Source organism: Bos grunniens, chromosome 4 (genome assembly GCF_055505025.1).
Source record: "Bos grunniens cultivar Pamir isolate PY7600 chromosome 4, Bosgru_T2T1.0, whole genome shotgun sequence".
Classification (NCBI taxonomy): domain Eukaryota; kingdom Metazoa; phylum Chordata; class Mammalia; order Artiodactyla; family Bovidae; genus Bos; species Bos grunniens.
The window spans coordinates 112,038,359-112,062,698 of NC_141168.1; the positions used below are offsets into that span (position 1 = coordinate 112,038,359).

At 39.8% G+C, this 24,340-nt stretch overlaps 1 protein-coding gene across 11 annotated transcripts in view; it reads right to left on the bottom strand.

The window, feature by feature from the left end:
• The window catches only part of CDK14 (cyclin dependent kinase 14), a 662,541-nt gene that overhangs the window by 321,185 nt on the left and 317,016 nt on the right, over window positions 1–24,340 (bottom strand). For 8 of the 11 annotated variants that reach the window (XM_086397990.1, XM_086397994.1, XM_086397995.1 and 5 more), the window contains one exon: window positions 12,184–12,307. In XM_086397990.1, coding sequence (XP_086254116.1) covers window positions 12,184–12,307 — 124 coding nt within the window. Of the gene's footprint in view, window positions 1–9,669; window positions 9,941–9,966; window positions 10,161–12,183; window positions 12,308–24,340 lie in introns of those variants that run through there. The other 3 variants (XM_086398001.1, XM_086398000.1, XM_086397999.1) reach the window with 3 other exon arrangements.

Consider the following 24,340-nt stretch of genomic DNA (forward strand, 5'->3'; position numbering starts at 1 on the left):
ATGCCATCATATACTATATTTGTTTTTCTCCTTCTGTATAACAGGCTCTAGGTTCAGCCACCTCACTAGAACTGAAACACAGAAGCAGCCTAGATGTCCATCAACAGATAAATGGATAAAAAAGAAGATGGAGTATGTAGCAAATATTTTGTAACAACTGTACATGGAATTTAACATTTGAAAATTATATCTTAAAAACATATATGAAGAAAATCTAATAAAAATTTTTAAATGTTTTTAATTAAAAAATCCTCAACCCTAAAGACTGAAGTGACTTAACAGCAGCAGCAGCAGCAGCAGCAGAAACCCTAAAGATTATAAATAAACATGACATTTATATGAACCGTCTACAAGCCACATACTGTCTTTAAATGACTTACAGTATCAACTGATTTAATTCTTATAATTTAGTATTACCATTGTTAGCTTCACTTTCAAACAGATAGATTAAGGCAGAGAACTCAAGTAACTCACAATTTGTAAACAGCAGGGACAGGATTCAAACTCAGGCATCTGACTCCAGAATCTGCACCCTAACCATTCTGGAATATTTTTCTTTATTTTGTTTCTTGATGTGGGTTTATTCATGTCCATGGAAAGAGTCTTCTCTGTCCGACCCAATATTTTACTTAGTACTTCCGTTACAGCTCCATCTGCCCTGCAGTTGTATACTGTTTCTTTCCAGCCTTTGGAAAAGGTAAGATTTGAACAAGAGACTCCTCCCACTGGCGGGGAGTGGGGGCGGTATCAAGGGCATCTTTAACCTAGTACTGCTTGCTCCTTGGAAGGAAAGTTATGACCAACCTAGACAGCATATTAAAAAGCAGAGACATTACTTTGCCAACAAAGTTCTGTCTAGTCAAGGCTATGGTTTTTCCAGTAATCATGTATGGATGAGAGAGTTGGACTATAAAGAAAGCTGAGTGCTGAAGAATTGATGCTTTTGAACTGTGGTGTTGGAGAAGACTCTGGAGAGTACCTTGGACTGCAAGGAGATCCAACCAGTCTATCCTAAAGGAGATCAGTCCTGGGTGTTCATTGGAAGGACTGATGCTGAAGCTGAAACTCCAATACTTTGGTCATCTGATGCAAACAGCTGACTCATTTGAAAAGACCCTGATTCTAGGAAAGATTGAGGGCAGGAGGAGAAGGGGACGACAGAGGATGAGATGGTTGGATGGCATCACCGACTCAATGGACATGAGTTTGGGTGGACTCCGGAAGTTGGTGATGGACAGGGAGGCCTGGCATGCTGCGGTTCATAGAGTCTCAAAGAGTGGGACACGACTGAGCGACTGAACTGAACTGAACTGCTGAGTTGTTATTAAAGGGGAACATCGTTCAAATCAATTCAGCCTTCGTTTGTCCACAGGGCTTCTCAATGCTTTAATTTATCCCAGGAATATAATGAAAGAAAGTAGCTCCTTCTAATTCATAAATCACCAAGCCTTTATTCCAATTTATATATCCAACAAGCCTTTCTACGAGTCTGCTGTGAGCTATGTTCTTTGTGCTGTTTCTTTCAGTTTCCCAAGACACATGTCCTAGTTCCAGTGTTTAGTATGGAATGGTCTCACTGTTCAGCTGATTCAGGTCACCAGGTTGGCAAAGGTTACTTTGACCTGGATATCTGGTTAGCACTTGTACCTTCTCATGTATTTTAGGGCTAAGACCATCCACACATGTGCTAAGTTATCAATAGCCTGTTGGAAACTACACTAGGGCTGTAGAGACACTGGTCATAATAATACTTGCCCTGGTTCAGTCGCTCAGTCGTGTCCAACTCTTTGCGACCCCATGGACTGCAGCACGCCAGGCCTCCCTGTCCTTCACCATCTCCCAGAGTTTGCTCAAACTCAGGTCCATTAAATCAGTGGTGCCATCCAATCATCTCATCCTCTGTCATCCCCTCCTCCTCCTGCCTTCAACCTTTCCCAGCATAAGGGTCTTTTCCAATGAGTCAGCTCTTCATATCAGGTGGCCACAGTATTGGAGCTTCGGCATCATCCTTCTAATGAACATTCAGGATTGATTTCCTTTGGATGGACTGCTTGGGTCTCCTTGCAGCCCAATATTATTAATAACTTAACACAACACTTGCCAAGTAACAGGCACGATGCTCACTTGGGTTTTCACCTCTGGGCCAAAGAATATACATTTTGAAATGAGGGGAGTTTGGACTAGATAATGAGGGGTTCCTTCAAAATCCAGAGAAAAATCTAAAATAAAAAATTTCTGTAAATGTGAATGTCAGGTTTTCCTTTTTAATTATACAATTACAACAGATTTCAACCTTCCCCTTAGAGTTATCTTTATTCTGAAAAACAAAAAGAACAAAACTTTCTCAGTGATATGATTCAGTCAAAAGCTAGATGATGACTTCAACAAAAACACCATACTCTGCTTCCAATTCTGTCACCAAATACTTGCATATCATATTTATTTTGTATTGTTCTTATAGTCTTCGTATTAGTGATTCTCATTAGATGCTCATAACTTATTTTAAGTATGTGGAGAGCTTACTGGTAACTTTTCAGAATCTTCCAACTTTTCCCATGCCCTGTTGTCCCATTCTCTTGCTGAGAGCACTCAATTTAGCCAATTCATTGACCTCTCTCACCCACTGCCCATCAGTTCACGATTTCCATTCTCTTGCTGAGAGCACTCAATTTAGCCCATTCATTGACCTCTCTCACCCACTGCCCATCAGTTCACGATTCTGGGCTGGTCCTCAGCACTCATTTTCCCATACTTAGGATGGGCTGTTTGTTGTTTCACTCAATTCATTTCTTTAGCTGACACTTCTATTTCAAAACTAGAAGAAACACTTCAATTTGCCTTTCATATCAGTTATCTTTTCAGATTAAAAATTAGAATGTCAAATAACTTGACAGATATGTACTAGACAGATGCTCCATTTTTAAAGTTTGAACTTCTGAAAAAGGTTACACTATCTCAGATCTGCAGCCTTGATTACACACATCAAGGTTATCTTACGCATACAGACATGCATGCATGCTCAGTTGTGTCCGACTCTTTGTGACTCCATGGACTGTAGCCCGCCAGTCCTCTCTGTCCATGGGATTTTCCAGGCAAGAATACTGGAGTGGGTTGCCATTTCCTCCTCCATATTTAAAGTATGTGATAAAATTAACATACTTTTCCAGACATGTAACTGAATTTCCTCAGCAAATTAGCTCTTAATTGCTTTTAAAAAAATTTTTTTTAATTGTCTAATAGTTTATTCCAGAGAAGGCAATGGCAAGCCACTCCAGTACTCTTGCCTAGAAAATCTCATGGACGGAGGAGCCTGGAAGGCTGCAGTCCATGGGGTCGCTACGAGTCAGACATGACTGAGCGACTTCACTTTCACTTTTCACTCACACATTGGAGAAGGAAATGGCAATCCACTCCATTGTTCTTGCCTGGAGAATCCCAGGGATGGCGGAGCCTGGTGGGCTGCCGTCTATGGGGTCACACAGAGTCGGACACGACTGAAGCGACTTAGCAGCAGCAGCAGTACTTTATTCTTTCATTAAAATGCAAAGAAGGCCTGAGCTTTCTATGATTATCTATTGTAATGGAAGAAACCATTCAAGGTGAGAAGGGAATTATTTTTCCAAAATACATATGTCCTTCATTGAATGTTATCTTAATAATTATTATTAAAGTACATATTCATGACCTCCCCTGGAAACCCCTCTTTTGTTCAGCCCTCCCCTACTTCCAGTCACTACTCACCCCCAAGGGGGAATCCCTGTCTTGATATCTAACAGTATTGATTAGTTTTTGTCTGTTTTCATTCTTTATATAAGTGGTGGTGGTTTAGTCGCTAAGTCATGTCTGACTCTTGCGACCCCAGAGACTACAGCCCATCAGGCTCCTTTGTCCTTGGGATTTCTCAGGGATCAAACCTGGGTCTCCTGAGGTCAGTCTCCTATATTGCAGGTGGATTCTTTACCAACCAAGCCACCAGGGAAGCCTTCTATGTAAGTAGAATCTTACAACATGTACTCTTCTGTACTCTCCTGTATCTGGCCTTTTTCCTTTTTAACACTGTGTGTAGTTGTGGGTTGTATATATGAATATGAATGTGCACTATTTCAAAAATAATAAACCAACACATACAGCATTTTAATAATCTTTAGCAAACAAGAGGAAAGCAAACTAATATTGAAGTGATAGTATTAAAGCACAAAAACAATCAAAATCACAAAATTTTCAAGTATGTCTAACCTACAGAATTTACAGTATATCTTGGATTTTTCATAGTAGATGGTAAGCTTTTCTTGCTTCCAGTAAATTTTTAGAAAACATATGCCTTCGCCTGCAATGACTCACTGTCATCCACGATACTAGAATAAATCAGAGTATTGATGCATGTATCAGTCAAGTTTGACTTTGGCTGTATTTTAAAATGCTTCTTGGAAGGCAAAGAGCAGAAGATAAAGGGAGATCCATAAATAAGGGACATCAATGACTTCTACACTTACCTAACGATTATGAAAACTCATGTTCAAGTGTAATCACAGTTGTCTTAAATAGCAAGTGCTGCTGCTGCTGCTGCTGCTAAGTCTCCTCAGTCATGTCTGACTCTGTGCAACCCCACAAACAGCAGCCCACCAGGCTCCCCTGTCCCTGGGATTCTCCAGGCAAGAACACTGGAGTGGGTTGCCATTTCCTTCTCCATAAATAGGAAGTGAGTGCTACCTAATTCTAAATTTCATTATAGTGCTATTCTTGACATCACATAATACTTCCACTCTGGTCATCACTGACAACCCTTAGGGTTCCAGTCATCTCATATGTAGATTTTTAAAAGATATATTGGTGTATTTCAACTCAGTCTGCATTCCTTATCTGACTTGCTGCCAACAAATCTGCCCTCATATTGTACAGAACAAAAAATATTTTGCATATTGAAATCTTTTTGCCCAGCAGGTTTCCATCAAGAGTAGAGAATGAGATGATCAGCCCTATTTGAAGCGTCTGTTCTGCATTTTAAGATGTCTCGTTACCTCATATGCATGATTTGGCTAAAAATGAACTAACACTTTTGAATTTTCTCATTTTCATGGAGTTTGAAGCTGCCATTCTTAGCAATCAACCCCTCACCACATTGCTTCAATCTGCTTTATGGTGATTGAACAGAGAGATTTCTCATATATAGAGGAGAATATGCTTATTAATTGCATTTTATATAAGTTTCTCTCTTGTTCCCATTTACAACTTAAAAAATATAGCTAAGTTTTTAGACAATTTTTAGGGCAGCAAAACTCTTCTCTATGATATAATAATGGCAAATATATTACATGGCGTTATAATCTGTCAAAACTGAGGAGGTACATCAAGAGTGAACCCTAATGTAAAGTATGAACTTTGGGTGATACTGCTGTGTTCATGTAGGTTCATCAATTGTAACAAGTGTTAACACTCTGGTGGGGGATGTTGATAACGGAAGAGGCTATGCATGTGTGAGTGCAGGAGGTATATGGAAATCCTCTCTGCTTTCCAGTCAACTTTACTGTGAATCTAAAATTGCTCTTGAAAGTAAAGTCCATTTAGAGACTTAAATATAAGGCATCACACTATAAAACTCCTAGAAGAGAACACAGGCAAAACATTCTCCAACACAATTTGTCCAGTGTTTTCTTAGGTCAGTTTCCCAAGGCAATAGAAATAAAAGCAAACATAAATAACACCTAATCAAATGGACAAACTCTTGTATTGCAAGGGAAACCATAAATAAAATGAAAAGCCAATCTATAGAATGGGAGAAAACATTTGTAAATGATGTGACTGACAAGGAGTTAATTTCCAAAATATATAGAGTTCATATAGCACAATCAAAAACAAACAACCCAATCAAAAAATGGGTGGAGGAACTAAATAGACATTTCTCCAAAGAAGGCATACAGATGGTCAACAGGCACATGAAAAGATGCTCAACATTGTTACTTATTAGAGAAAGGCAGATCAAAACTGTTATGAGGTACCACCTCACACTACTCAGAATGACCATCATTATCCCATTAAAAATTAATTTTTACCCTGTAGTGTTGATAAAAATGTAAACTGGTACAGCCAGTATAGAAAACAGCATGAAGTTCCCTCAGAAAGCTAAAAAGAATTGTCATACAATCCTGCAATCCCACTCCTGGGCATATATATCCTGGGAAAACTCTAATTTGAAAATACACATGCACCCTAATGTTCACAGAAGCACTATTCACAGTAGCCAGACATGGAAGCAACCCAGTGTCCATCGACAGATGGATAAATAAAGATGATGTGGTATATCTATACCGTGGACTCTTAGCCCCAAAAAGGATGAAATAATGCCATTTGAAGCCACATGGGTAGACTTAGAGATCATCATACTAACGGAAACAAGGCAGAAAAGACAGAGCATGAAGTGGGCTGCCATGCTCTTCTCCAGAGGATCTTTGTGACCCCAGGATTGAACCCCGTCTCTTACATCTCCTGCATCGGCACGTGGGTTCTTTACTACTAGTAACATCTGGGAATCCCAAATTGTATATGCTAATGACAAAAAAAAACAGTTAAAAGTTTATAATCTGGGGACTAACAGGCTCTTATTCAGAGACTTTAGATTTTATCAAGTTGATAGATGCTACTCTTGACTTCTTTCTGTTCTCTACTATTCTCTACATGAATTCTGAGAGGCAGATTACAAACAAACCCTGCACTCACCATGGCCTCTGCAGAGTTACATCTCTGGAGTGTTCTGCAAATTAATCTAAAATGTGATTTATAATAATTTCCTTTCTCAAATCAAGTCAAGGAACAGCCTGGAGGAGGAAACTACCAACATGAGGAAGGTCATATGTTTAGACCTCTGCTGGGAAAGAGACCTGTGTAATTTTACTTGATTAAAACCACAGAACTGTTTAACTCTGTTCCTGTGTTAAGAAAGCCAGTAAAATAATCCAAGACCTTAAATGCTTGTATCACAGAGTTTGCACTGTCTTTTTTTTCTCAGAGGCAAATTTAACCCAGCTGTCTTTCCATGCAGCAAGGCTGTGCATGCATGCATGCATGCTTAGTCGCTCAGTTGTGTCCTTCTCTTTGCAACCCCATGGACTGTAGCCTGCCAGGCCCCTCTGTCCTTGGGGATTCTCCAGGCAAGAATATTGGAGTGGGTTGTCATTTCCTCCTCCAGGGGAACTCCTCAACCCAGGGATCAAACTCGCACATCTGCATCTTCTGCATTGGCAGGCGGAATCTTTACCACTGAGCCACCTGGGAAGCCCCAGAGCAAGGCCATGACCCCGTACAATAGCAGAAGAATGGCTGGAAAATGTGTGTGACACCATCATCTTCTTGCAAAAATTGCAAGAAGCTGCTACTCTACAGACTCATCTATTTTGCTTTAATCTCATTTACATGGAAACATATCTTTTTAGTTTTCATACTATCATACTGCAAATGAACATTAGTTTCTTGGTGAGTTTGTACATTTACTTGTCACACTTCAACAGTTTTCTTTTAATGTGATCTCAACGCATATCACAAAAGTGGGACTCTCACCTACTTGAATTTCCAGAAACCAGAATAAAAAATGAGGTCCTAGGAAGGGACGTGTAGCACTGGTTAGGGATTCACTCAACTGATTTTTACCCACCAGTGAATACCTGATCATTAGAAAATAAATTCATTTCAGAAATGTACAACATAAATAAAAACAGCACTGAGAAGACTCTTAGTATCTGTTCAATGCACTTATTTTTTAGTTGAGGAGTATAAAGCTCAGAGGGGAAAACTAGCTTGAAGTCATAAGCTAGTTATAGACAGTTATAGACAAAAGCTACTTATAGAGTCAGGCCTCTTAATTCAAAGCTCAATACGCTTTGCTCTCAACAATAGTACAATCAATCATTTAAGGTCTGTAGAGTAGGAACGTCAAATCTTATACATCTTTTGTACATGTTTATATTCACTGAGTGTTTATTTCTGCAGCCTGAGGTTACAAATACAATAATACCAAGCAGGTATACAAGGCTGATGTGTAAGAGCCTCGATACGCTCCTGAGGCTCCCACACTCTCAATACTCAGGTCATCTAACTCCATCTGCACTCTTGACTGTGCCCAGCCAGGACAGGACTCATGAAGAAAGAATTAATTTGTAAACTGCTGGTTTGCTAAAGTGAATCAAGCAAAAATTGGGAAATGCAGGTGGGTCTTGGTCTTTACACTAATACTCAATTTTGTTACACATATTGTTTCTTCATTCAGGCAGTATTTCCTGAGCACCTCTAAGGTTCCAGACATAGCAGAGACAAGAGTGAGCAAGACAGGCCCAGTCCCTGACCTTATGGGATTTACAATCGAATAGTACAAGCCAAAAATTAACAGATAAACAAATGACAAAATTATTTCAGTGCACCGTAAGTGCTATTGAAGAAGTTGAACTGGATGATTTTGGAAAGGTGGGCTTTTAAAAAAATATTTCATTTATTTATTAAAAAAAATTTTTTTTGGCCATGTCACAGTTTGCAGGATCTTAGTTCCCTGACCAGGGCTCAAACCCTCAGCAATGAAAATGTGGAATCGTAACCACTGGACCACCAGGGAATTCTCAAGAGGTGATCTTTTTGAAAAAGTAACATAGGATCTATCAGCTGTATGATGAGAAGGAGTCAGCCATGTGAGAAGCAGGGAGAACAGTGTTCCAGGAAATGGGAAAAGCTAAGTAAGAGGTTCTGATGTGTGGACACATTTGGGGTTTGAAATATTTTTTCCCAAAAATAATGTAAAGAGGAACCCATTTTTAGAAATGAATCTGTATTCTACACAATTTTATTATCTTATTACATACAGATGGGACAAACTTCTGCATTAGGAAAACACAGTGATTCTAAACCATGTTTAATTTACTTATTTCCAAATGCATATAGAAAATAAGTCTCAGGTAAGTGCTTCAATATGACTTTGTTTACAAGAAAAAAAAAACAGTACAGTACTTTGACCAACTGGAATTCAGAACTGCATTCTGTTTAAATCTGAATGGGTTTACATATAAATTATCATCTGGGTACTTTGTCCAGCAGGTAAATTATCTTCTGGTTTACTTTGTCCAGTAGGAAAAAGCTCCAAAGGACTAAGGTTGAAATCACTCACTACTGAATTACTACTACTCACTACAAATGACAAAATGTTCATTAAATTATGTGATACATTTTTTGGGGGGTATTAGTGCAATCTATATTCATAGCATGAGTGTCATATTTGTTGTATGTAGAAAGCACATATAATGGTTAATAATTTGCCATTGGTTAAAAATAGTACTGATATATAAATATAAACACATGTGATGATCAATAATTTATTGGAAGATTAGGCAGTTTTATAAGGTAAAATATCTATGTAAATAAATATAAAGACCCTGGGCCACCTGAATTTGAAAGATATGGATCAAGCATCTGAATTCCAGTTTTGTGAGCAGCTACCCTCATACAGTCAAGCTTGGGCAAATTTCTAACCCTCTCTGAATATCTTGGCTCTCTCCAAAGTGTAGGTTAGAATAACTTCCTAGGTTTATGAGACAATGAAATAAGAATTTCTAAGGGTCTGGCACACACAATAAACTCAGTAAATTTTAGTGTTTGTCCCCCCCGCCATATATTTTCTCTAATAAAAATAGCATTAACAATACAAGAATTACGCTCACACAGATTCCTTCTGTCTCTTCTAATCAAAATATGGTATTTTTCACATGAGAGAAAAAGGTAGGACAAAGGAACCGCTGCTATGGCTCTTGACACATCAAACTGAATTAAGACCCGGTGTTTCTAATTGTTCTGCTGCCTGGAACCGTCCCATTTTGACTGTCTAGCTCCTCCACGGCTTCCACTGTACTGCCTTCATCTGATACCCAGACACGTGCCCAAGCGCAGTAAATCACAGTTAATTGCATGTCTTAAATTAAAAGACAAAAATGATGCACAATTAATTTGAGGAAATTGTCATTTGGTGAGTGAGTCTCGCTCATTACACTCTGTGCACAGGACGCATGCCAAGTCTGTGTTCCAGGCAAGAAGACTCCGTCTGTGACACTGAGGTTCAACCTTTCTGCAGAGCACTCTGGTCAAACACTTTAAAACACTCAGCACTGCAGCTGGAGTACAGCCAGCTTGCTCTGCAAGGACATTCAACAGAGGGACGGCACATAACCGTGACGATTAGAAAGAACCAAAGCGTTCGGCGATGGGGGACTGAGTAAAAGGCCTAGGTTGTGGCCATTAAGGGAAAATCTACATTGTAACAAATGGTTTTTTTCATATTGAATAAGATAAGAAAATGTCCATGACATATTCCTAAGTGAAAACTGCTTACAAAACAGTGTGGGTTTCTTTTTTTGAGGATTACATAATAAATGGAAGAAGAAAAAGAAAGAATGAGGAGAAACAGTGGGGAAATATACAATAAAAATGTTAACATTTGTAATCTCAGAGTAGTTCATAGTCTCTAGATTTTTCTCCTTTTCTAAAAAGTTTTCTAAGTTGTTTAAAATTACATTTCAATTTATTTCTGAATCTATTACAAAATGTTAGTTTTAAAGATTCGTAAGAATCCTTTAACATGAATTTACCCATTATAATAAAAAAGTCATCATAAAATTAAAAAATAATCCCTAGTAAGCACTTAGATACAATCCTATTATTCCCCTAGTTATACAGACAAAATAAAGTTAATAAAAAATGCATTCTATAAATACACAAGAAAACCATGTTCAGCAAAATTAAATGTTCAATACAATAAATTATGCAAACATATACCTTATACTATATATTAAGATAACAGAAGAAAATCACTATGAATTCTTCTTAGTTTAATACTAATATCAACAAACTAAAAAAATATGTTCATGGTGAACATAATGACCTTGAATTTGAGGAACTGCAAATCTTCTCTCCTCCACACCTCTTCTCTCATCATCATTTTCTACCCTGAACTGAAACACTTTACATCTAGCCACCTAGTATTATTCTGATGCTAAAACTTGACAACAAACAACTTTCTAGCTCACATACACACACACAGTTTCATAATTTTCACAAATAAGAAAAGAACAAAAAATGTCCTGCAATATATCACCAATGATGTTAACTTTTGTTTCAATTTTAGAAGAAAAGAATATACGAAATGCAAGAGTAAATTAATTCCAAACATACTGAACACTCTCCTAACCTTGAAATAAGCAATAAACATTTCCTGCTCTCTTTTATTTCTCGGGGGGGTTGGTGGAGTGAGAAAAGATAATCATATTCTGGAAAAGCCCGTATCTCAATCTCAGGCATCCTTACGTCCCAAGGGTAATATTTCCATTCCACTCTTAATGGAACAAATTTCTAATCAGAATATGTATCCAAAAATAATTGAGGCAATGCAATGTCAACAGATCATGCTGCCATCAGCGCTCCTGATGCTGGGAATCAACTCTGCACGCCAATGTGACAGAGAGCGCGGGCAGCGCAGACACATCAGACCAACAAGCAGGACACAGCAGTTCTGTTCCCCTTTGGCGCTCAAGTCAGTGCTGGAGGACAGCTTCTAAGCTGGAAGAGGCCAATCTCCAAACCTTTCAGGGAGGGGTGACTTACTATGGGGCCAGGCCAGGACCTCCACTTTTAAACTGGCATCAGTGTCTTCCTTTAGAATTTTTGAAACAACAGTCATTTTTGGAAAGGTTAACAATGCCCTTAGATTTCTGACAACAAACACCACTGAATGTATTTTATGATGCTCTGAAACTGTCCAGAGGTTTAAAATTCAGGTTTGACAATAATTGTTGAAGCTGGATCAAGAGTAAGGGAGACCCCTTAAGGTATCCTACTTAAGAATGCGTTTGACATTTTCCTAATTAAAAAAAAAAAAAAGATTTCTTTCAAAGTATTTTATATTCAAAATTATACTGACTTCAACTTTGGAAATATATGAAATCTGATTTGTGCTTATTTAAGACTTTAATAAGCAATGTAGACTTTTAAAAAAATCCATCAAGCATGATGTTGATCATAAAAAAAATTTCTTCACTCCTGAAAGAATGTTACCAGGATCTGTAACGACAGAAGACGGGCACCTAAACGAACGCAGTGCCGCCATATGCCTGGCATTCTCTCCGTGTGACAAAATAGACTGGTAATTAACTGCTTTCCTACCGAAATCTGCCAGCTTCAACTCCCCCGTGTCACTGATCAGAAGGTTCTGTGGTTTCAGGTCTCTGTGCAAAATATAGCGCTGGTGGATGTAGGACAGCCCTCGCAGCAACTGAAATAAAAACAGCTGGAAAAACAGGGAGAGAAAAGTTAAAATACGAACACAGTCCAATGCCACTTTCTACATACAGTCTGCCAAGTACTTGTATTTCTTGAAAATGGGTACCCATCACTAAATTTTCTATCAAACTATTGAAACAGAATTTGCATACATGTATGGAAATTCCTAATGCACAAACTAAATCTGAAAATTTTTAACAACCTATCATGTCAACCCAGAGTTCCTTAGCCAGAAAGATCTATAATCCAATCTTTGTTCTAGAAATTAAGCGAAATGTAAAGAACCATTTTCTAAATAATATTTGATTTCCTCAGGTCTGAACTGATGCTTGAGACAGAGAAAAAACCCTATTCAGAATGTTATAAAAGGAAGCAGAATTTTTTAGTGTAAATTTAATTAACATATATTTAATTCCATGGAAATGATATAAACATGGTATCCAGTGATTCACTCAATAACATGCTTTAAGGAATAGAAAGATAAGATGATTTCAAATAATTAAAACAGAAACAGTCACGGGGTCCAATTATTACTACACTGTAATTACACTGCTTCGGCACATATGGCCACAGAGATTAGGTTGTTGCCTAAAGACAGACGTGTACTTTTGCTAATTATAGAACAGACCCAACCTAAAGGGACAGGAATCACAGAAAACAGAGAAATCAAGAATTCAAGAGCAAGAGTTTCATAAGAAATACAATTAAGAAGCGCCTGATGGTCTTCTCTGTTTCCATTCATATTGGATCATAATAAATATTTCCATTTTGATAACAAAAAAGGTGATCCACTAGGCTTTCCAATACTCTGTTTATTTAAAAAAAAGGACTATCTTTAAACTATTTACTTGCCAAAATAATCCTAATTGACATAGTTTTTAAAAAAAAACAATCTCCTAAAACAAAACTAAAAACAAGTGGTTTTAAGTGCCATCAGTACTGTAGTCTATGTAATCAGCTAGTAACAAAATGCACTTTCTGGGAAATTTTAAAGGAATTAGCTGCCAAATACTGGTAGGATAGGGCTTCCCAGGTGGCAATAGGTGGCAAAGAACCCACTGCCAATGCAGGAGACATAAGAGAAACGGGTTTGGTCCGTGGTTCAGGAAGATTCCCTGGAGAAGGGAATGGCAACCCACTCCAGTATTCTTGCCAGGAGAAGCCCATGGACAGAGGAGCCTGGCTAACTACAGTCCATAGGGTCGCAAAGAGTCAGATATGATTGAAGCAATTTAGCATGCATACTGGTAGGATAAGGATTCTAGAATCTTCACATAAAAAAGACTGGCAACTCCTCAAGGGCCATGGGAGCTAACATTTCAGAATATTTTCCAACTAACTAGGGGCTCTGAAAGCCAAGTAAAACGTTTAAAGGGGGGATACCTTGGAACACTTGTTCACTTGCTAAGTCATGCCGACTCTTTGCCACCACATGGACTGTAGCACACCAGGCTTCCCTGTCCTACGCTAAGTCTCAGTGTTTGCCCCGATTCATGTCCATCGAGTCGGTGATGCCATCCAACCATCTCATCCTCTGTCGTCCCCTTCTACTCCTGCCCTCAATCCTTCCCAGCATGAAAGACAGTAGATACGTTCATTTCAAAATCTTTGTATGTGATAATAAGCTATGGTGTCGGGAAGGCCTAGATTCATTATTTCCAGAATCTAAGCACCAGAAACTAAACACCTGTTCTGTGTTAGGCTGGATTAAATCACTGGCTCAAGAATCTCAGGAAGTAAACTTCTCCTGGACTCCTCCTTTCAGTCCTTCCTGTGTAGCAGATGGAAAGACTTAACGCCATCAGCAGCAGCTTCCAGCCTCATTCCTCACTTCTAAAACCCCCTGCATCTCGAAGCGGAAAAGCTTACAATTTCAAAGAAAATCCAAATCCCTTCAGTTCAGAAGGGAAAAAGGATGAGCAAATAAAGCCACTTTGCATTTTCAAAAGCTTTTCATCAGTCACATAGGCAGATCACAAAACAAATAAACTGAATTTCAAAAATAAACTGATTTTGAAAGTCTGCATTCTGCAAGGTGCTAGCTGGGACTTACCAGACTGTGATTATCTACCTAACCACAGCAACATATTTTAGTTGAACAAGCAAATGATACAAAGTGCCAGCTGCTATTCTACGCATCATAGAATATGAATTCTTTTGATCTCTGTAAAGAAATTTTTTAAAAAGATTTTTTGATGTGGACCATATTTTCTTTAAAGTCTTTATTGAATTTGTTACAACACTGCTTGTTTTATGCTTTGGTTTTTTTGACCCCAAGGCATGTGGGGTCTTCATTCCCTGACAAGTGATTGAATCTGTACTGTGTTGGAAGGCGAAGTATTAACCACTGGACCACCAGGGTAGTCCCTGACCTCTGTAACAATTTTAATGGTGATGGTACCACTATTCCGGGCTTTCCTGGTGGCTCAGCTGGTAAAGACTCTGCCTGTAATGCAGGAGATGAAAGAAATGAGAATTTGATCCCTGGGTCGGGAAGATCTCCTGGAAAAGGAAATGGCAACCCACTCCAGTATTCTTGCCTGGAAAATCCCATGGACAGAGGAGTCTGGCAGGCTCCTATAGTCCATGGAGTCACAAGGAGTCAGACACAAATGATTGCACACATCTGTGCCCACACACACACACACATCACATCCTATCTGTATCAGTGATGAGGAAACTGGAATCAGTTTAAGTGCTGGGACTCAAATCCAAGAAATTTGACTCCAAAATCTACTCCCTTAACCACTCTACTCTAGGAATCCTGGCCAGAACACAAATAGGCAGTGTCCACACAGAAGCTGCTTCCTCCAATCGGCAAGAAAAAGCACAGGCGTCTAACAGCATGGCCTTCGAGGCCACTGAGCTGAGCCCTGACTCCAGCTGGGTGCCCAGGCATTTCCGACCCCAAGCACACTCAAAGTATATTGCTGTTCAACCCTTTTCCCTCGTTCTTACGTCTTCTCTCACAGAAAAGCCTTGTCTCACTTTTGCCTGCTAATCTCCCTGTGTTTCTTAGGTCTCTCCTCAAACGCCACTCCTCCCTGGACCCCAGGCCTTCAGTCTCCCTGCAGGTCTGTGTGAGGTGTTCCTCCTCTGTGCTCCAGGGGCAGCTGCTACATCTGCCTATCACAGGATGGGATTCCCCTGTCTCCCCAGAATGTGTTGTTGTAGTTCAGTCACTCAGTCAGGTCCAACTCTTTGTGACCCCACGGACTGCAGCACGCCAGGCTTCCCTGTCCTTCACTATCTCCTAGAGTTTGCTCAAACTCATGTCCATTGAGCTGGTAATGCCATCTCATCCGTGGTTGTCCCCTTCTCCTCCTGTCCTCAATCTTTCCAAGCATCAGGGTCTTTTATAATGAGTCAGCTCTTTGCATCAGGTGGCCACAGTATTGGAGTTTCAGCTTCAGCATCAGTCCTTCCAATGAATATTTATGGTTGATTTCCTTTAGGATGGATGGGTTGGATCTCCTTGCAGTCCAAGGGACTCTCAAGAGTCTTCTCCAACACCACAGTTCAAAAGCATCAATTCTTCAGTGCTCAGTCTTCTTTATGGTCCAGCTCTGACTTGCATACATGATTACTGGAAAAACCATAGCTTTGACTAGATGAACCTTTGTCGGCAAAGTGATGCCTGATTTTAATATGCTGTCTAGGTTCATCATAGCTTTTATTCCAAAGAGCAAGCGTCTTTTAATTTCAGACTGCCTCAACCATCTTCCTAATCTGCTCCCACAGCTGACACTCATTACTAAGTAATGTGATGACTGAACAGGATTTAGGGACATCTGGATGAAGCAGATAGAAAAAAGAACAGACTCCTGGAATGGGAGTTTCTAGAAGCTAAGAGTAGAAGTGGGAAGACCAAACAGTCCCAAAGGGCTCTTCTTTTAACACCTTTACTAATTAGCAGAAATATATAATCCTCATGTTAATCCAGAAGCTATTCAAATAGGATAGCAGATTAAAGAGGATTAAGAAAATCAGTGTTAGGGAAAGATGCAACCACACACTCAACTACAGTTGTATACATGACGAACTAAGCTCCAAATAAGACAGACAGAGCCCAGAGCATCAAATGAGAGCCCCACACAAACTTTTAGATCTTTGAACAATGCACAAAGTTAAGTCAGAACAAATCCCCAGATAATACATTCCTTAAGGATTTACGAAGTGCCAACCATCTGCCAGGTGCTATCATGTAAGAGGGATGCAAAGATGAATAGGATGTAAGATGTAGTTCCTTGACTTGAGGAACTCACAGCCCACTGAATATGAGAGACACATAGACAGATTCATGTATCCATGCTAAGTGGCTTCAGTTGTGTCTGACCTGGGAGACTCTGTGGACTGTAGCCCTCCAGGCTCCTCTGTCCATGGGATTCTCCAGGCAAGAATACTGGAGTGGGTTGCCATGCCCTTCTCCAAGGGATCTTCCTGAGGCAGGGATTGAACCCATCATCTCCTGCACTGGCAGGTCAGTTCTTTACCACTAGCCCCACCTGGGAAGCACATAAGCAGATTAACTGCACTTAAAGAGGTCTGCTTAGCAGCAGCAGCAGCAGCACTATGACAGCTACACAAACGGGGTGTAACTGAAGGCCCACAGGAGGGAGGACACTTCATTACGCATAAAAGTTTAGTAGGAAAAGGAGCATTCATTAGATACACAAGATGAGACAATGTATTACATGACAAACCTCTTGCTTTTCTGAGGGAAAAAATTGAGGAAAGCAAGCAAGGAAATCACTAGGCAGATGAATTAATAAGAAGAAAAACTGTAATTAATGAAAAGAAGACAATATATGAAACTGTAAAATGATCAACATACCGTCATCATAATAATGGTGGTGAAGGGGCAATATAACTCACTAAAACCATTAGTAAGGGCTTGCCTGATAGCTCCGTTGGTAAAAAATCCGCCTGCAATGCAGTAGACCCTGGTTCGATTCCTGGGTCGGGAAGATCCCCTGGAAAAGGGAAAGGCTACCCACTCCAGTATTCTGGCCTGACAATATATGAAACTGTAAAACCATCAACACACCATCATAATAGTAATGGTGATGAAGGGACAATGTAATTCACTGAAACCATTAGTAAACTTGGAGCATTTTCTGTTAAACACCTTAAAATGTTATTTCTAAAACACCAAGTTTACTAATGGTTTCAGTGAATTATATTGTCCCTTCAAGGGACAAGGAAAGAGCAGTCATTCCGAGTTTAACAGAATGTGCCATAGAACATTGCCTGGGAATGTTCTGAGAACCCAAGTCTTAGGGATTTCTTTCTTTAGACATACAGGCAAGTATCTAACTGGCCCATGTAAATTTTTAAGAAAGCCAGTTCACTGGGTTGTTGTAGAAATCACCACGTAACAAGCTAAGTTTGATCTCTGTGAAAACCAGAGGGTACTATGAGAACAAGAAGTACCACCAAAGGAGGGGCTGCATGCAGAGGAAGAGGAAACATCAGCTTTGTAGCTCCCTAATAAAACTTGGTGAACGTCGACGCGATCTCAGGTACTGAAAAAAAAAAAACAAAAAACGGAAGACAGACTCATAGTAATTGAAGGTTTACACTCATTTGAAGACTGTTCTGGGACTTCCTGCTAGTCTAGTAGCTAGAACTCAACAACTCCCAATACAGGGGGCCCGGGTTCAATCCCTGCTCAGGGAACTAGATCCCACGTGCACACAGGTATGCTTAGTCGCTCACTCGTGTCCAACTCATCGCAACCCTATGGACGGTAACCTGCCAGGCTCCTCTGTCTATGGGATTTCCCAGACAAGAATACTGGAGTGGGTTGCCGTTTCATCTTCCAGGGAATCCTGCCCACCCCAGGACTGAACCTGTGTCTCCCGAGTCTCCTACACTGCGGGAGGATTCTTTACCAGTGAGCCACTAGGAAGCCCTCTAGATTCCACATGCTGCAACCGAACAAACAAAAGCCCCAGTGTGCCACAGCTAAAAGACCCCAAGTGCTGCAACTAAGACCCGGAGCGGCCAGAGATATAAGCAATAAATAAACTTGAAAAAAGACTAAGTAATTTTATGTGTCTTTTATAATCTCGTATTTTTTTCCTTTTCTTTTAAGCAAATGAGAAAACTAATGCTCTTAAAGCCCAAGAAACTTACTCAGTCAATCCAACCATCACACAACACTCGTGAACTTTCCACTACACCTCATTATCTTAACCAAGGATGATGCTTACTAAACACATGGATGAATACAGCTATACACCCAATATAATCAAAGTACTTTTATTAAGTGAACCCAAGTTTGTAAAAGTCTCAATTAATGTAGTATGTAATAAGCATATGGTTCTTGAATGTCTATTTTTGCTATTTAAAATCCTCTTAGAAGTAAATACTATGGCAGCAGAAAGCTTTATATACTGAAGTTGATAAATTAACATATTTTTCCTTTCTATTTGCTTATTATCTACTGTAGTAACCATAAGGTCTTCCTAAGAATATTTTGTCCCCTTAGGGCATTTTTTTTTAAAAATTTTTACAGCATTGTGTTGGTTTCTGCTGTACAACCGTGTGAATCACCCGTAATTATACATATATCCCCTCCCTCTTGAGCCTCCCTCCCTCCCCCCGCCCAGCCCACCCCTCCCAGTCATCACAGAGGGCCATGCTCAACTTTATGAAGGGAGAGGTCTTCAGATTCTTCAGTTGGATCACTGAAGAGTTATACTCCAGTTCAAATATGTTCACTTTTTGCAATAAGAACCCCAATGGGAAAATGCCTAAAACAGCAATGACGTGATGAACAAGGACATTTTGCCAGCAGGAGATCTATCTATAACCCTGCTATCTTGCCATCCCCAGCAGAAAGCAACTCATATCCTCGCGGCCATGGCAGATACTGCTTGGGAATATCCTTAATACTCCTTCTAGTCTCTTCTGAAACTCTTTGGACTTTGAGTAGATAAAAAAAACAATATCAAGATAAGGCTATCAGAATATTTAGAGCAAGTTGATTAAAAGCACACACATCATTGGACTCAGCACGTTATATCTGTTACTCAGAAGAATTATTGGCACTTGCAGTGAGCAACAAATTTTTTACCCCCTTCATCCCCCCTCAAAATCTAAGGATATCTGATTTTGACACTCTTTGTCTCAATGTTTACAATCAGATTTATGAATGGTCTGAAAGGCATGCATTATTTAATGTATAAGGGTCCATTTAATATGAGACTCAGCACGGTGAACATTTGCAGATTTTCTAGGCAAGGGTTCACGATCTTCAAGGGATGTCCATCATCTCTTAGGGTTTATTGCAGCAACTAGCAATAGATGAAAGGCCTATGGATAACACGGAGAAGGCAATGGCACCCCACTCCAGTACTCTTGCCTGGAGAATCCCATGGATGGAGGAGCCTGGTAGGCTGCAGTCCATGGGGTCGCTGAGGGTCGTGCACGACTGGGTGACTTCACTTTCACTTTTCACTTTCATGCATTGGAGAAGGAATGGCAACCCACTCCAGTGTTCTTGCCTGGAGAATCCCAGGGACGGAGGAGCCTGGTGGGCTGCTGCCCATGGGGTCTCACAGAGTCGGAAACGACTGAAGCGACTTAGCAGCAGCAGCAGCAGCATGGACAGCACTAATTCTTCTTCATGAAGAGTAAAATCTCAGTCCTTTTTTTCACTGACCATGCCATAATTTTTTATTATTTTTAATTGAAGGATAATTGTTTTTGCAATCTTGTGTTGGTTTCTGCCATACAACATCAAGAATCAGGCATAACTATATATACAGAGAGAGGCAGGATATATATATATATATATATCCCCTCCTCTTGAGCCTCCCTTGCACTCTGCACGTCCATTCTCTACATCTGTGTCTCCATTCCTTCACTGCAAATTAGGTTAATCAGTACTGTTTTTCCAGATTATATAACTTTAATATAATATATTTGTTTTTCTCTTTCTGACTTACTCCACTCTGTATAAAAGGCTTTAGATTCATCCTCCTCTCTCCAACTGATTCAAATGCGTTCCCTCTTATGGTCAATATTCCATTGTACGTATGTACCACACACATACCCCAACTTCTTCACCCATTCACTGAACAGCACTAATTCTTACAGAGACAGTCAAGCTACTTTTCTGTCACTTGCACACCAAGGTTAAATACCCGTCATCTTAAGTTGCTCACCTTGAAAATGGTTAATTTTCTCACATGCCCTTAATATTTGTCCAAGCTATAAAACTGTCTCATTTCATTATTGTATGGATAACAGCAATAGAAGAGACTCTGCAATTTAAGCAACTGCAGTAACTGCTGTTTACTAAGTACTTAATAGTAAATTAATCTTCCTACCAATTCTACTAGGCAGATCCTATTATCTTTATTTCACAGATAAAGAAATAAAGGCTCAGAGAAATCACATGAATTGGAAAAAGGGAGACACAGCACATGTAGCAGAGGTCCATTTCCCATTCCCAATACTTATATTTCCCATTTTTGTCTTGCTCTGACACCCACAATTTAAAATACTGCTACCACAGGTGTACATGTATACCTGTGGTGGATTCATTTTGATATTTGGCAAAACGAATACAATTATGTAAAATTTTAAAATAAAATAAAATTTAAAAAAAAAAGAAAAAAATAATAAAATAAAATAAAATACTGCTACCAAAAAGCGTATGTATATTGTTTGATTAAACAAACGATAACGAAAAGTAATACACTGTGTGACTACAAGGATAGGAAATATGACATTAGCAAAGAAACCAAAGTAGTACATGGGTAATAAATGCTTCAAATAATATGCCTCATGGTTAGCATCATATTATTTAAAAATCCAAAGATGCACAAGCATTAAATTACTCAATACATCAAACTTTCTAGGAGTAAAAAATAATTTAAAAATTTGAGTCCTGAAATATCTAGTGAATAGTAAAATACTTTCTAATAGAAATCAGATAATGATTTTACTGCAATAATAGGTCTTCTTCAATTTTTCAAAGTATGATTTATTTCATTTAGTCGAGTTTCAAATTTGAAGATACCTAATGCAAATATCAAATCCTAATCTGTAATGCAATGTACATAATTAATGCCCAAATAGTTTATATTTTATAAAGCATCTTTGTAATTTTATGTGTTGGATTTTTAAAAAAAGAATACTAAGAAAGCTCTATGGAGATATAAGGGAGATAGAACTAAAAGTCCAGGTAATAAAAACTATGGTATAATTTGTCACTCTGGACATTCTGAACATATTAAGTGTGCTCCTGGGATGGTGTAAGAGAAACATTTATGCCAGGGCGTCAGATCAGAGATGCGCCCCTTTTTTGCCATGTACTACAGTCAGATTGGGGCTTCCCAGTGATGCTAGTGGAAAGCCACGTGCGAATGCAGAAGATGTAAGAGACGCAGGTTTGATCCCTGGGTGGGAAGATCCCCTGGAGAAGGGAATGGCAACCCTCTCCAGTATCCTTGCCTAGAGAATCCCATGGATAGAGGAACCTGGAAGGCTGCAGTCCATAGGGTCGCACAGAGTTGGACATGACTGACGCGACTTAGCACGCACATATGCACAGACAGATTCAGTTCTCAGGAAATCTGAGGATTTAGGGGAGTCTGCCTTGACATATCTTGTTCTATTTGAGTTCTTCTAGTCAACTTTCTGCTTCTTCACTCCACTCCCTCTGCTGAGATGTGTAACACGCCTCATCATTTCCAGATAATGTAACCAAATTTACCTTGCACTCTACTACATTTGTACATTAATCTTCTATACTAAAAATGATAACCTTCTGGAAAAGGGAATAACTCTGAGAATAAGAATCTCAAGTACTTGGGCAAAGTCTTGGGGGAAATGACCTTGCACACTTTCTGTGCCCCTTAAGTTGGCTTCCCATTCTGCCCACTCCTCCCGCCTCAGTACAATGGAGGACACCAGCAAGGGGTTATTCTAAGCTCTGAGATGCCCACAGGGACGAAGGTGACTGGACTCATGGGATCCAGAACTGGGATACTTACAAGGAGTCAAACGGCAAAAACAGAACCTGGTTTGCCCATGCTCCCTGAAAGAAGTTCATTAGCTTTTTTAGAACGCTAATATATTACACTAATGTGTAATGTATTACATAATAAGTAGGCTTCCCAGTTATGAGGGTTTGTAGGTATGATGATGAACTGGGGAGGGCTGAGGACAAGAACCTTCCGTTTAACAAGGTTGGTCAGAGCTTCCCTGGTGGCTCAGTGGTAAACAATCTGACTGTCAATGCAGGAGACATGGGTTCGATCCCTGATCCAAAAAGGCCCCCATAGCTGCGGGATAACTAAGCCTGTGTGCCGCAAATAATAAGCCTATTGAGCCTGCACTCTAGAGCCCAGGGGAACTACGGAGCTCACGTGCCACAGCTGCTGAAGCCTGCGTGCCCTAGAGCCTGCATGCCCTAGAGCCTGCATGCCCTAGAGCCTGCATGCCCTAGAGCCTGCGTGCCCTATAGCCTCTGTGCCCTAGAGCCTGCGTGCCCTAGAGCCTCTGTGCCCTAGAGCCTGCGTGCCCTAGAGCCTCTGTGCCCTAGAGCCTCTGTGCCCTAGAGCCTCTGTGCCCTGGAGCCTGCGTGCCCTAGAGCCTGCGTGCCCTAGAGCCTCTGTGCCCTAGAGCCTCTGTGCCCTAGAGCCTGTGCTCCACAACAGGAGGAGCCGCCATAACGAGAAGCCTACAAGCTGAAACTAGAGTGTAGCCCCTGCTCGCCACAATTAGAGAAAAGCCCACGCACAGCAAAGACCCAGCATGGCCAAAAATAAAACAAATAAATAAAAATTATTTTAAAAAATAAAAAGTTGCTCAGTAGCCTAAATTTAGTATTTGGAATATTCCCTACCTGAGTAGAAACAAGACAATCAGATTTAAGCTACTGGCTTATTAGTTACCCAACATAATTTTCCAAGAGAAAAACTGAAACAGTTGTTTCAAGGAATTCAAATAACAAAATAATGTTGAGTACACACTGACCTTACTGGTATGCACTTTTTGAAACCAAAAAGAAATAGAATGAAATACAAATTTTTACTCAATTTCACTTGTGAATGCATGCACTGCTTCCCCAACTTCAGAGCCATTCTTTTTATACATGATGAAAAGAAAAAAATAGAATTTAGAAGCCTCTTGAGAGTCCCTTGGATTGCCAGGAGATCAAACCAGTCAATCCGAAAGGAAATCAACCCTGAATATTCATTGGAAAAACTGATGCTGAAGCAGAAGCTCCAGTACTTTGGTCACCTGATGCAAAGAGTCGACTCACTGGAAAAAGACCTTGATGCTGAGAAAGATTGAGAGCAGGAGAAGGGGGCGACAGAGGATGAGATGGTTGCATGGCATCACTGACTCAATAGATGTGAGTCTGAGCAAACTCCAGGAGATGGTGAAGGACAGGGAAGCCTGGTGGGCTGCAGTTCACGGGGTCACAAAGAGTGGGACACAACTGAGCAACTGAACAGCAACAGTAAAATGGTTTTACTGCCTAAAGTAACATCTCAGACACTATCAGCATGAATTGTCTTAGTATCATTTGATAAGGCCAATGTAACTTTAAAAAAAAATGAGAGAGAGATGCAGACTGAAAAACTGATGGAGCTGATGAATCTTGAGCATAAGAGTCTTAGAGACAGATCACATCTGCAAGCTAAACAATAGAGAAAAATATGTTTCAAGTGGCATGCAGTAAAGACTCTGAGTTTGATAGGTATGATAAATAAACTTCTCTGCATCCTCTTTAGAAAGGTCACAAGTGACAAAAATTTCTGTATTAATGAGAAAATATCTATGAAATGTACTGGCTAGTCACATGGAGGCAGAACCTGTCTAAACCAATCAGGAAAATCCCCAGGAGTGTATACACACACTACCACTCAGCTAATTTCCCTCCTGCGTTCTCTTGTTTGTCTAGGAAAACACGCCAACAAAGGAGTCAAGTGCAAGATTCATTTTAAATAGGAGAGGGGCAAGGTGAATGGCTTGAAGCTTAAAATCCAGGAGGGTGTTTTTCCTATTCCCCCTG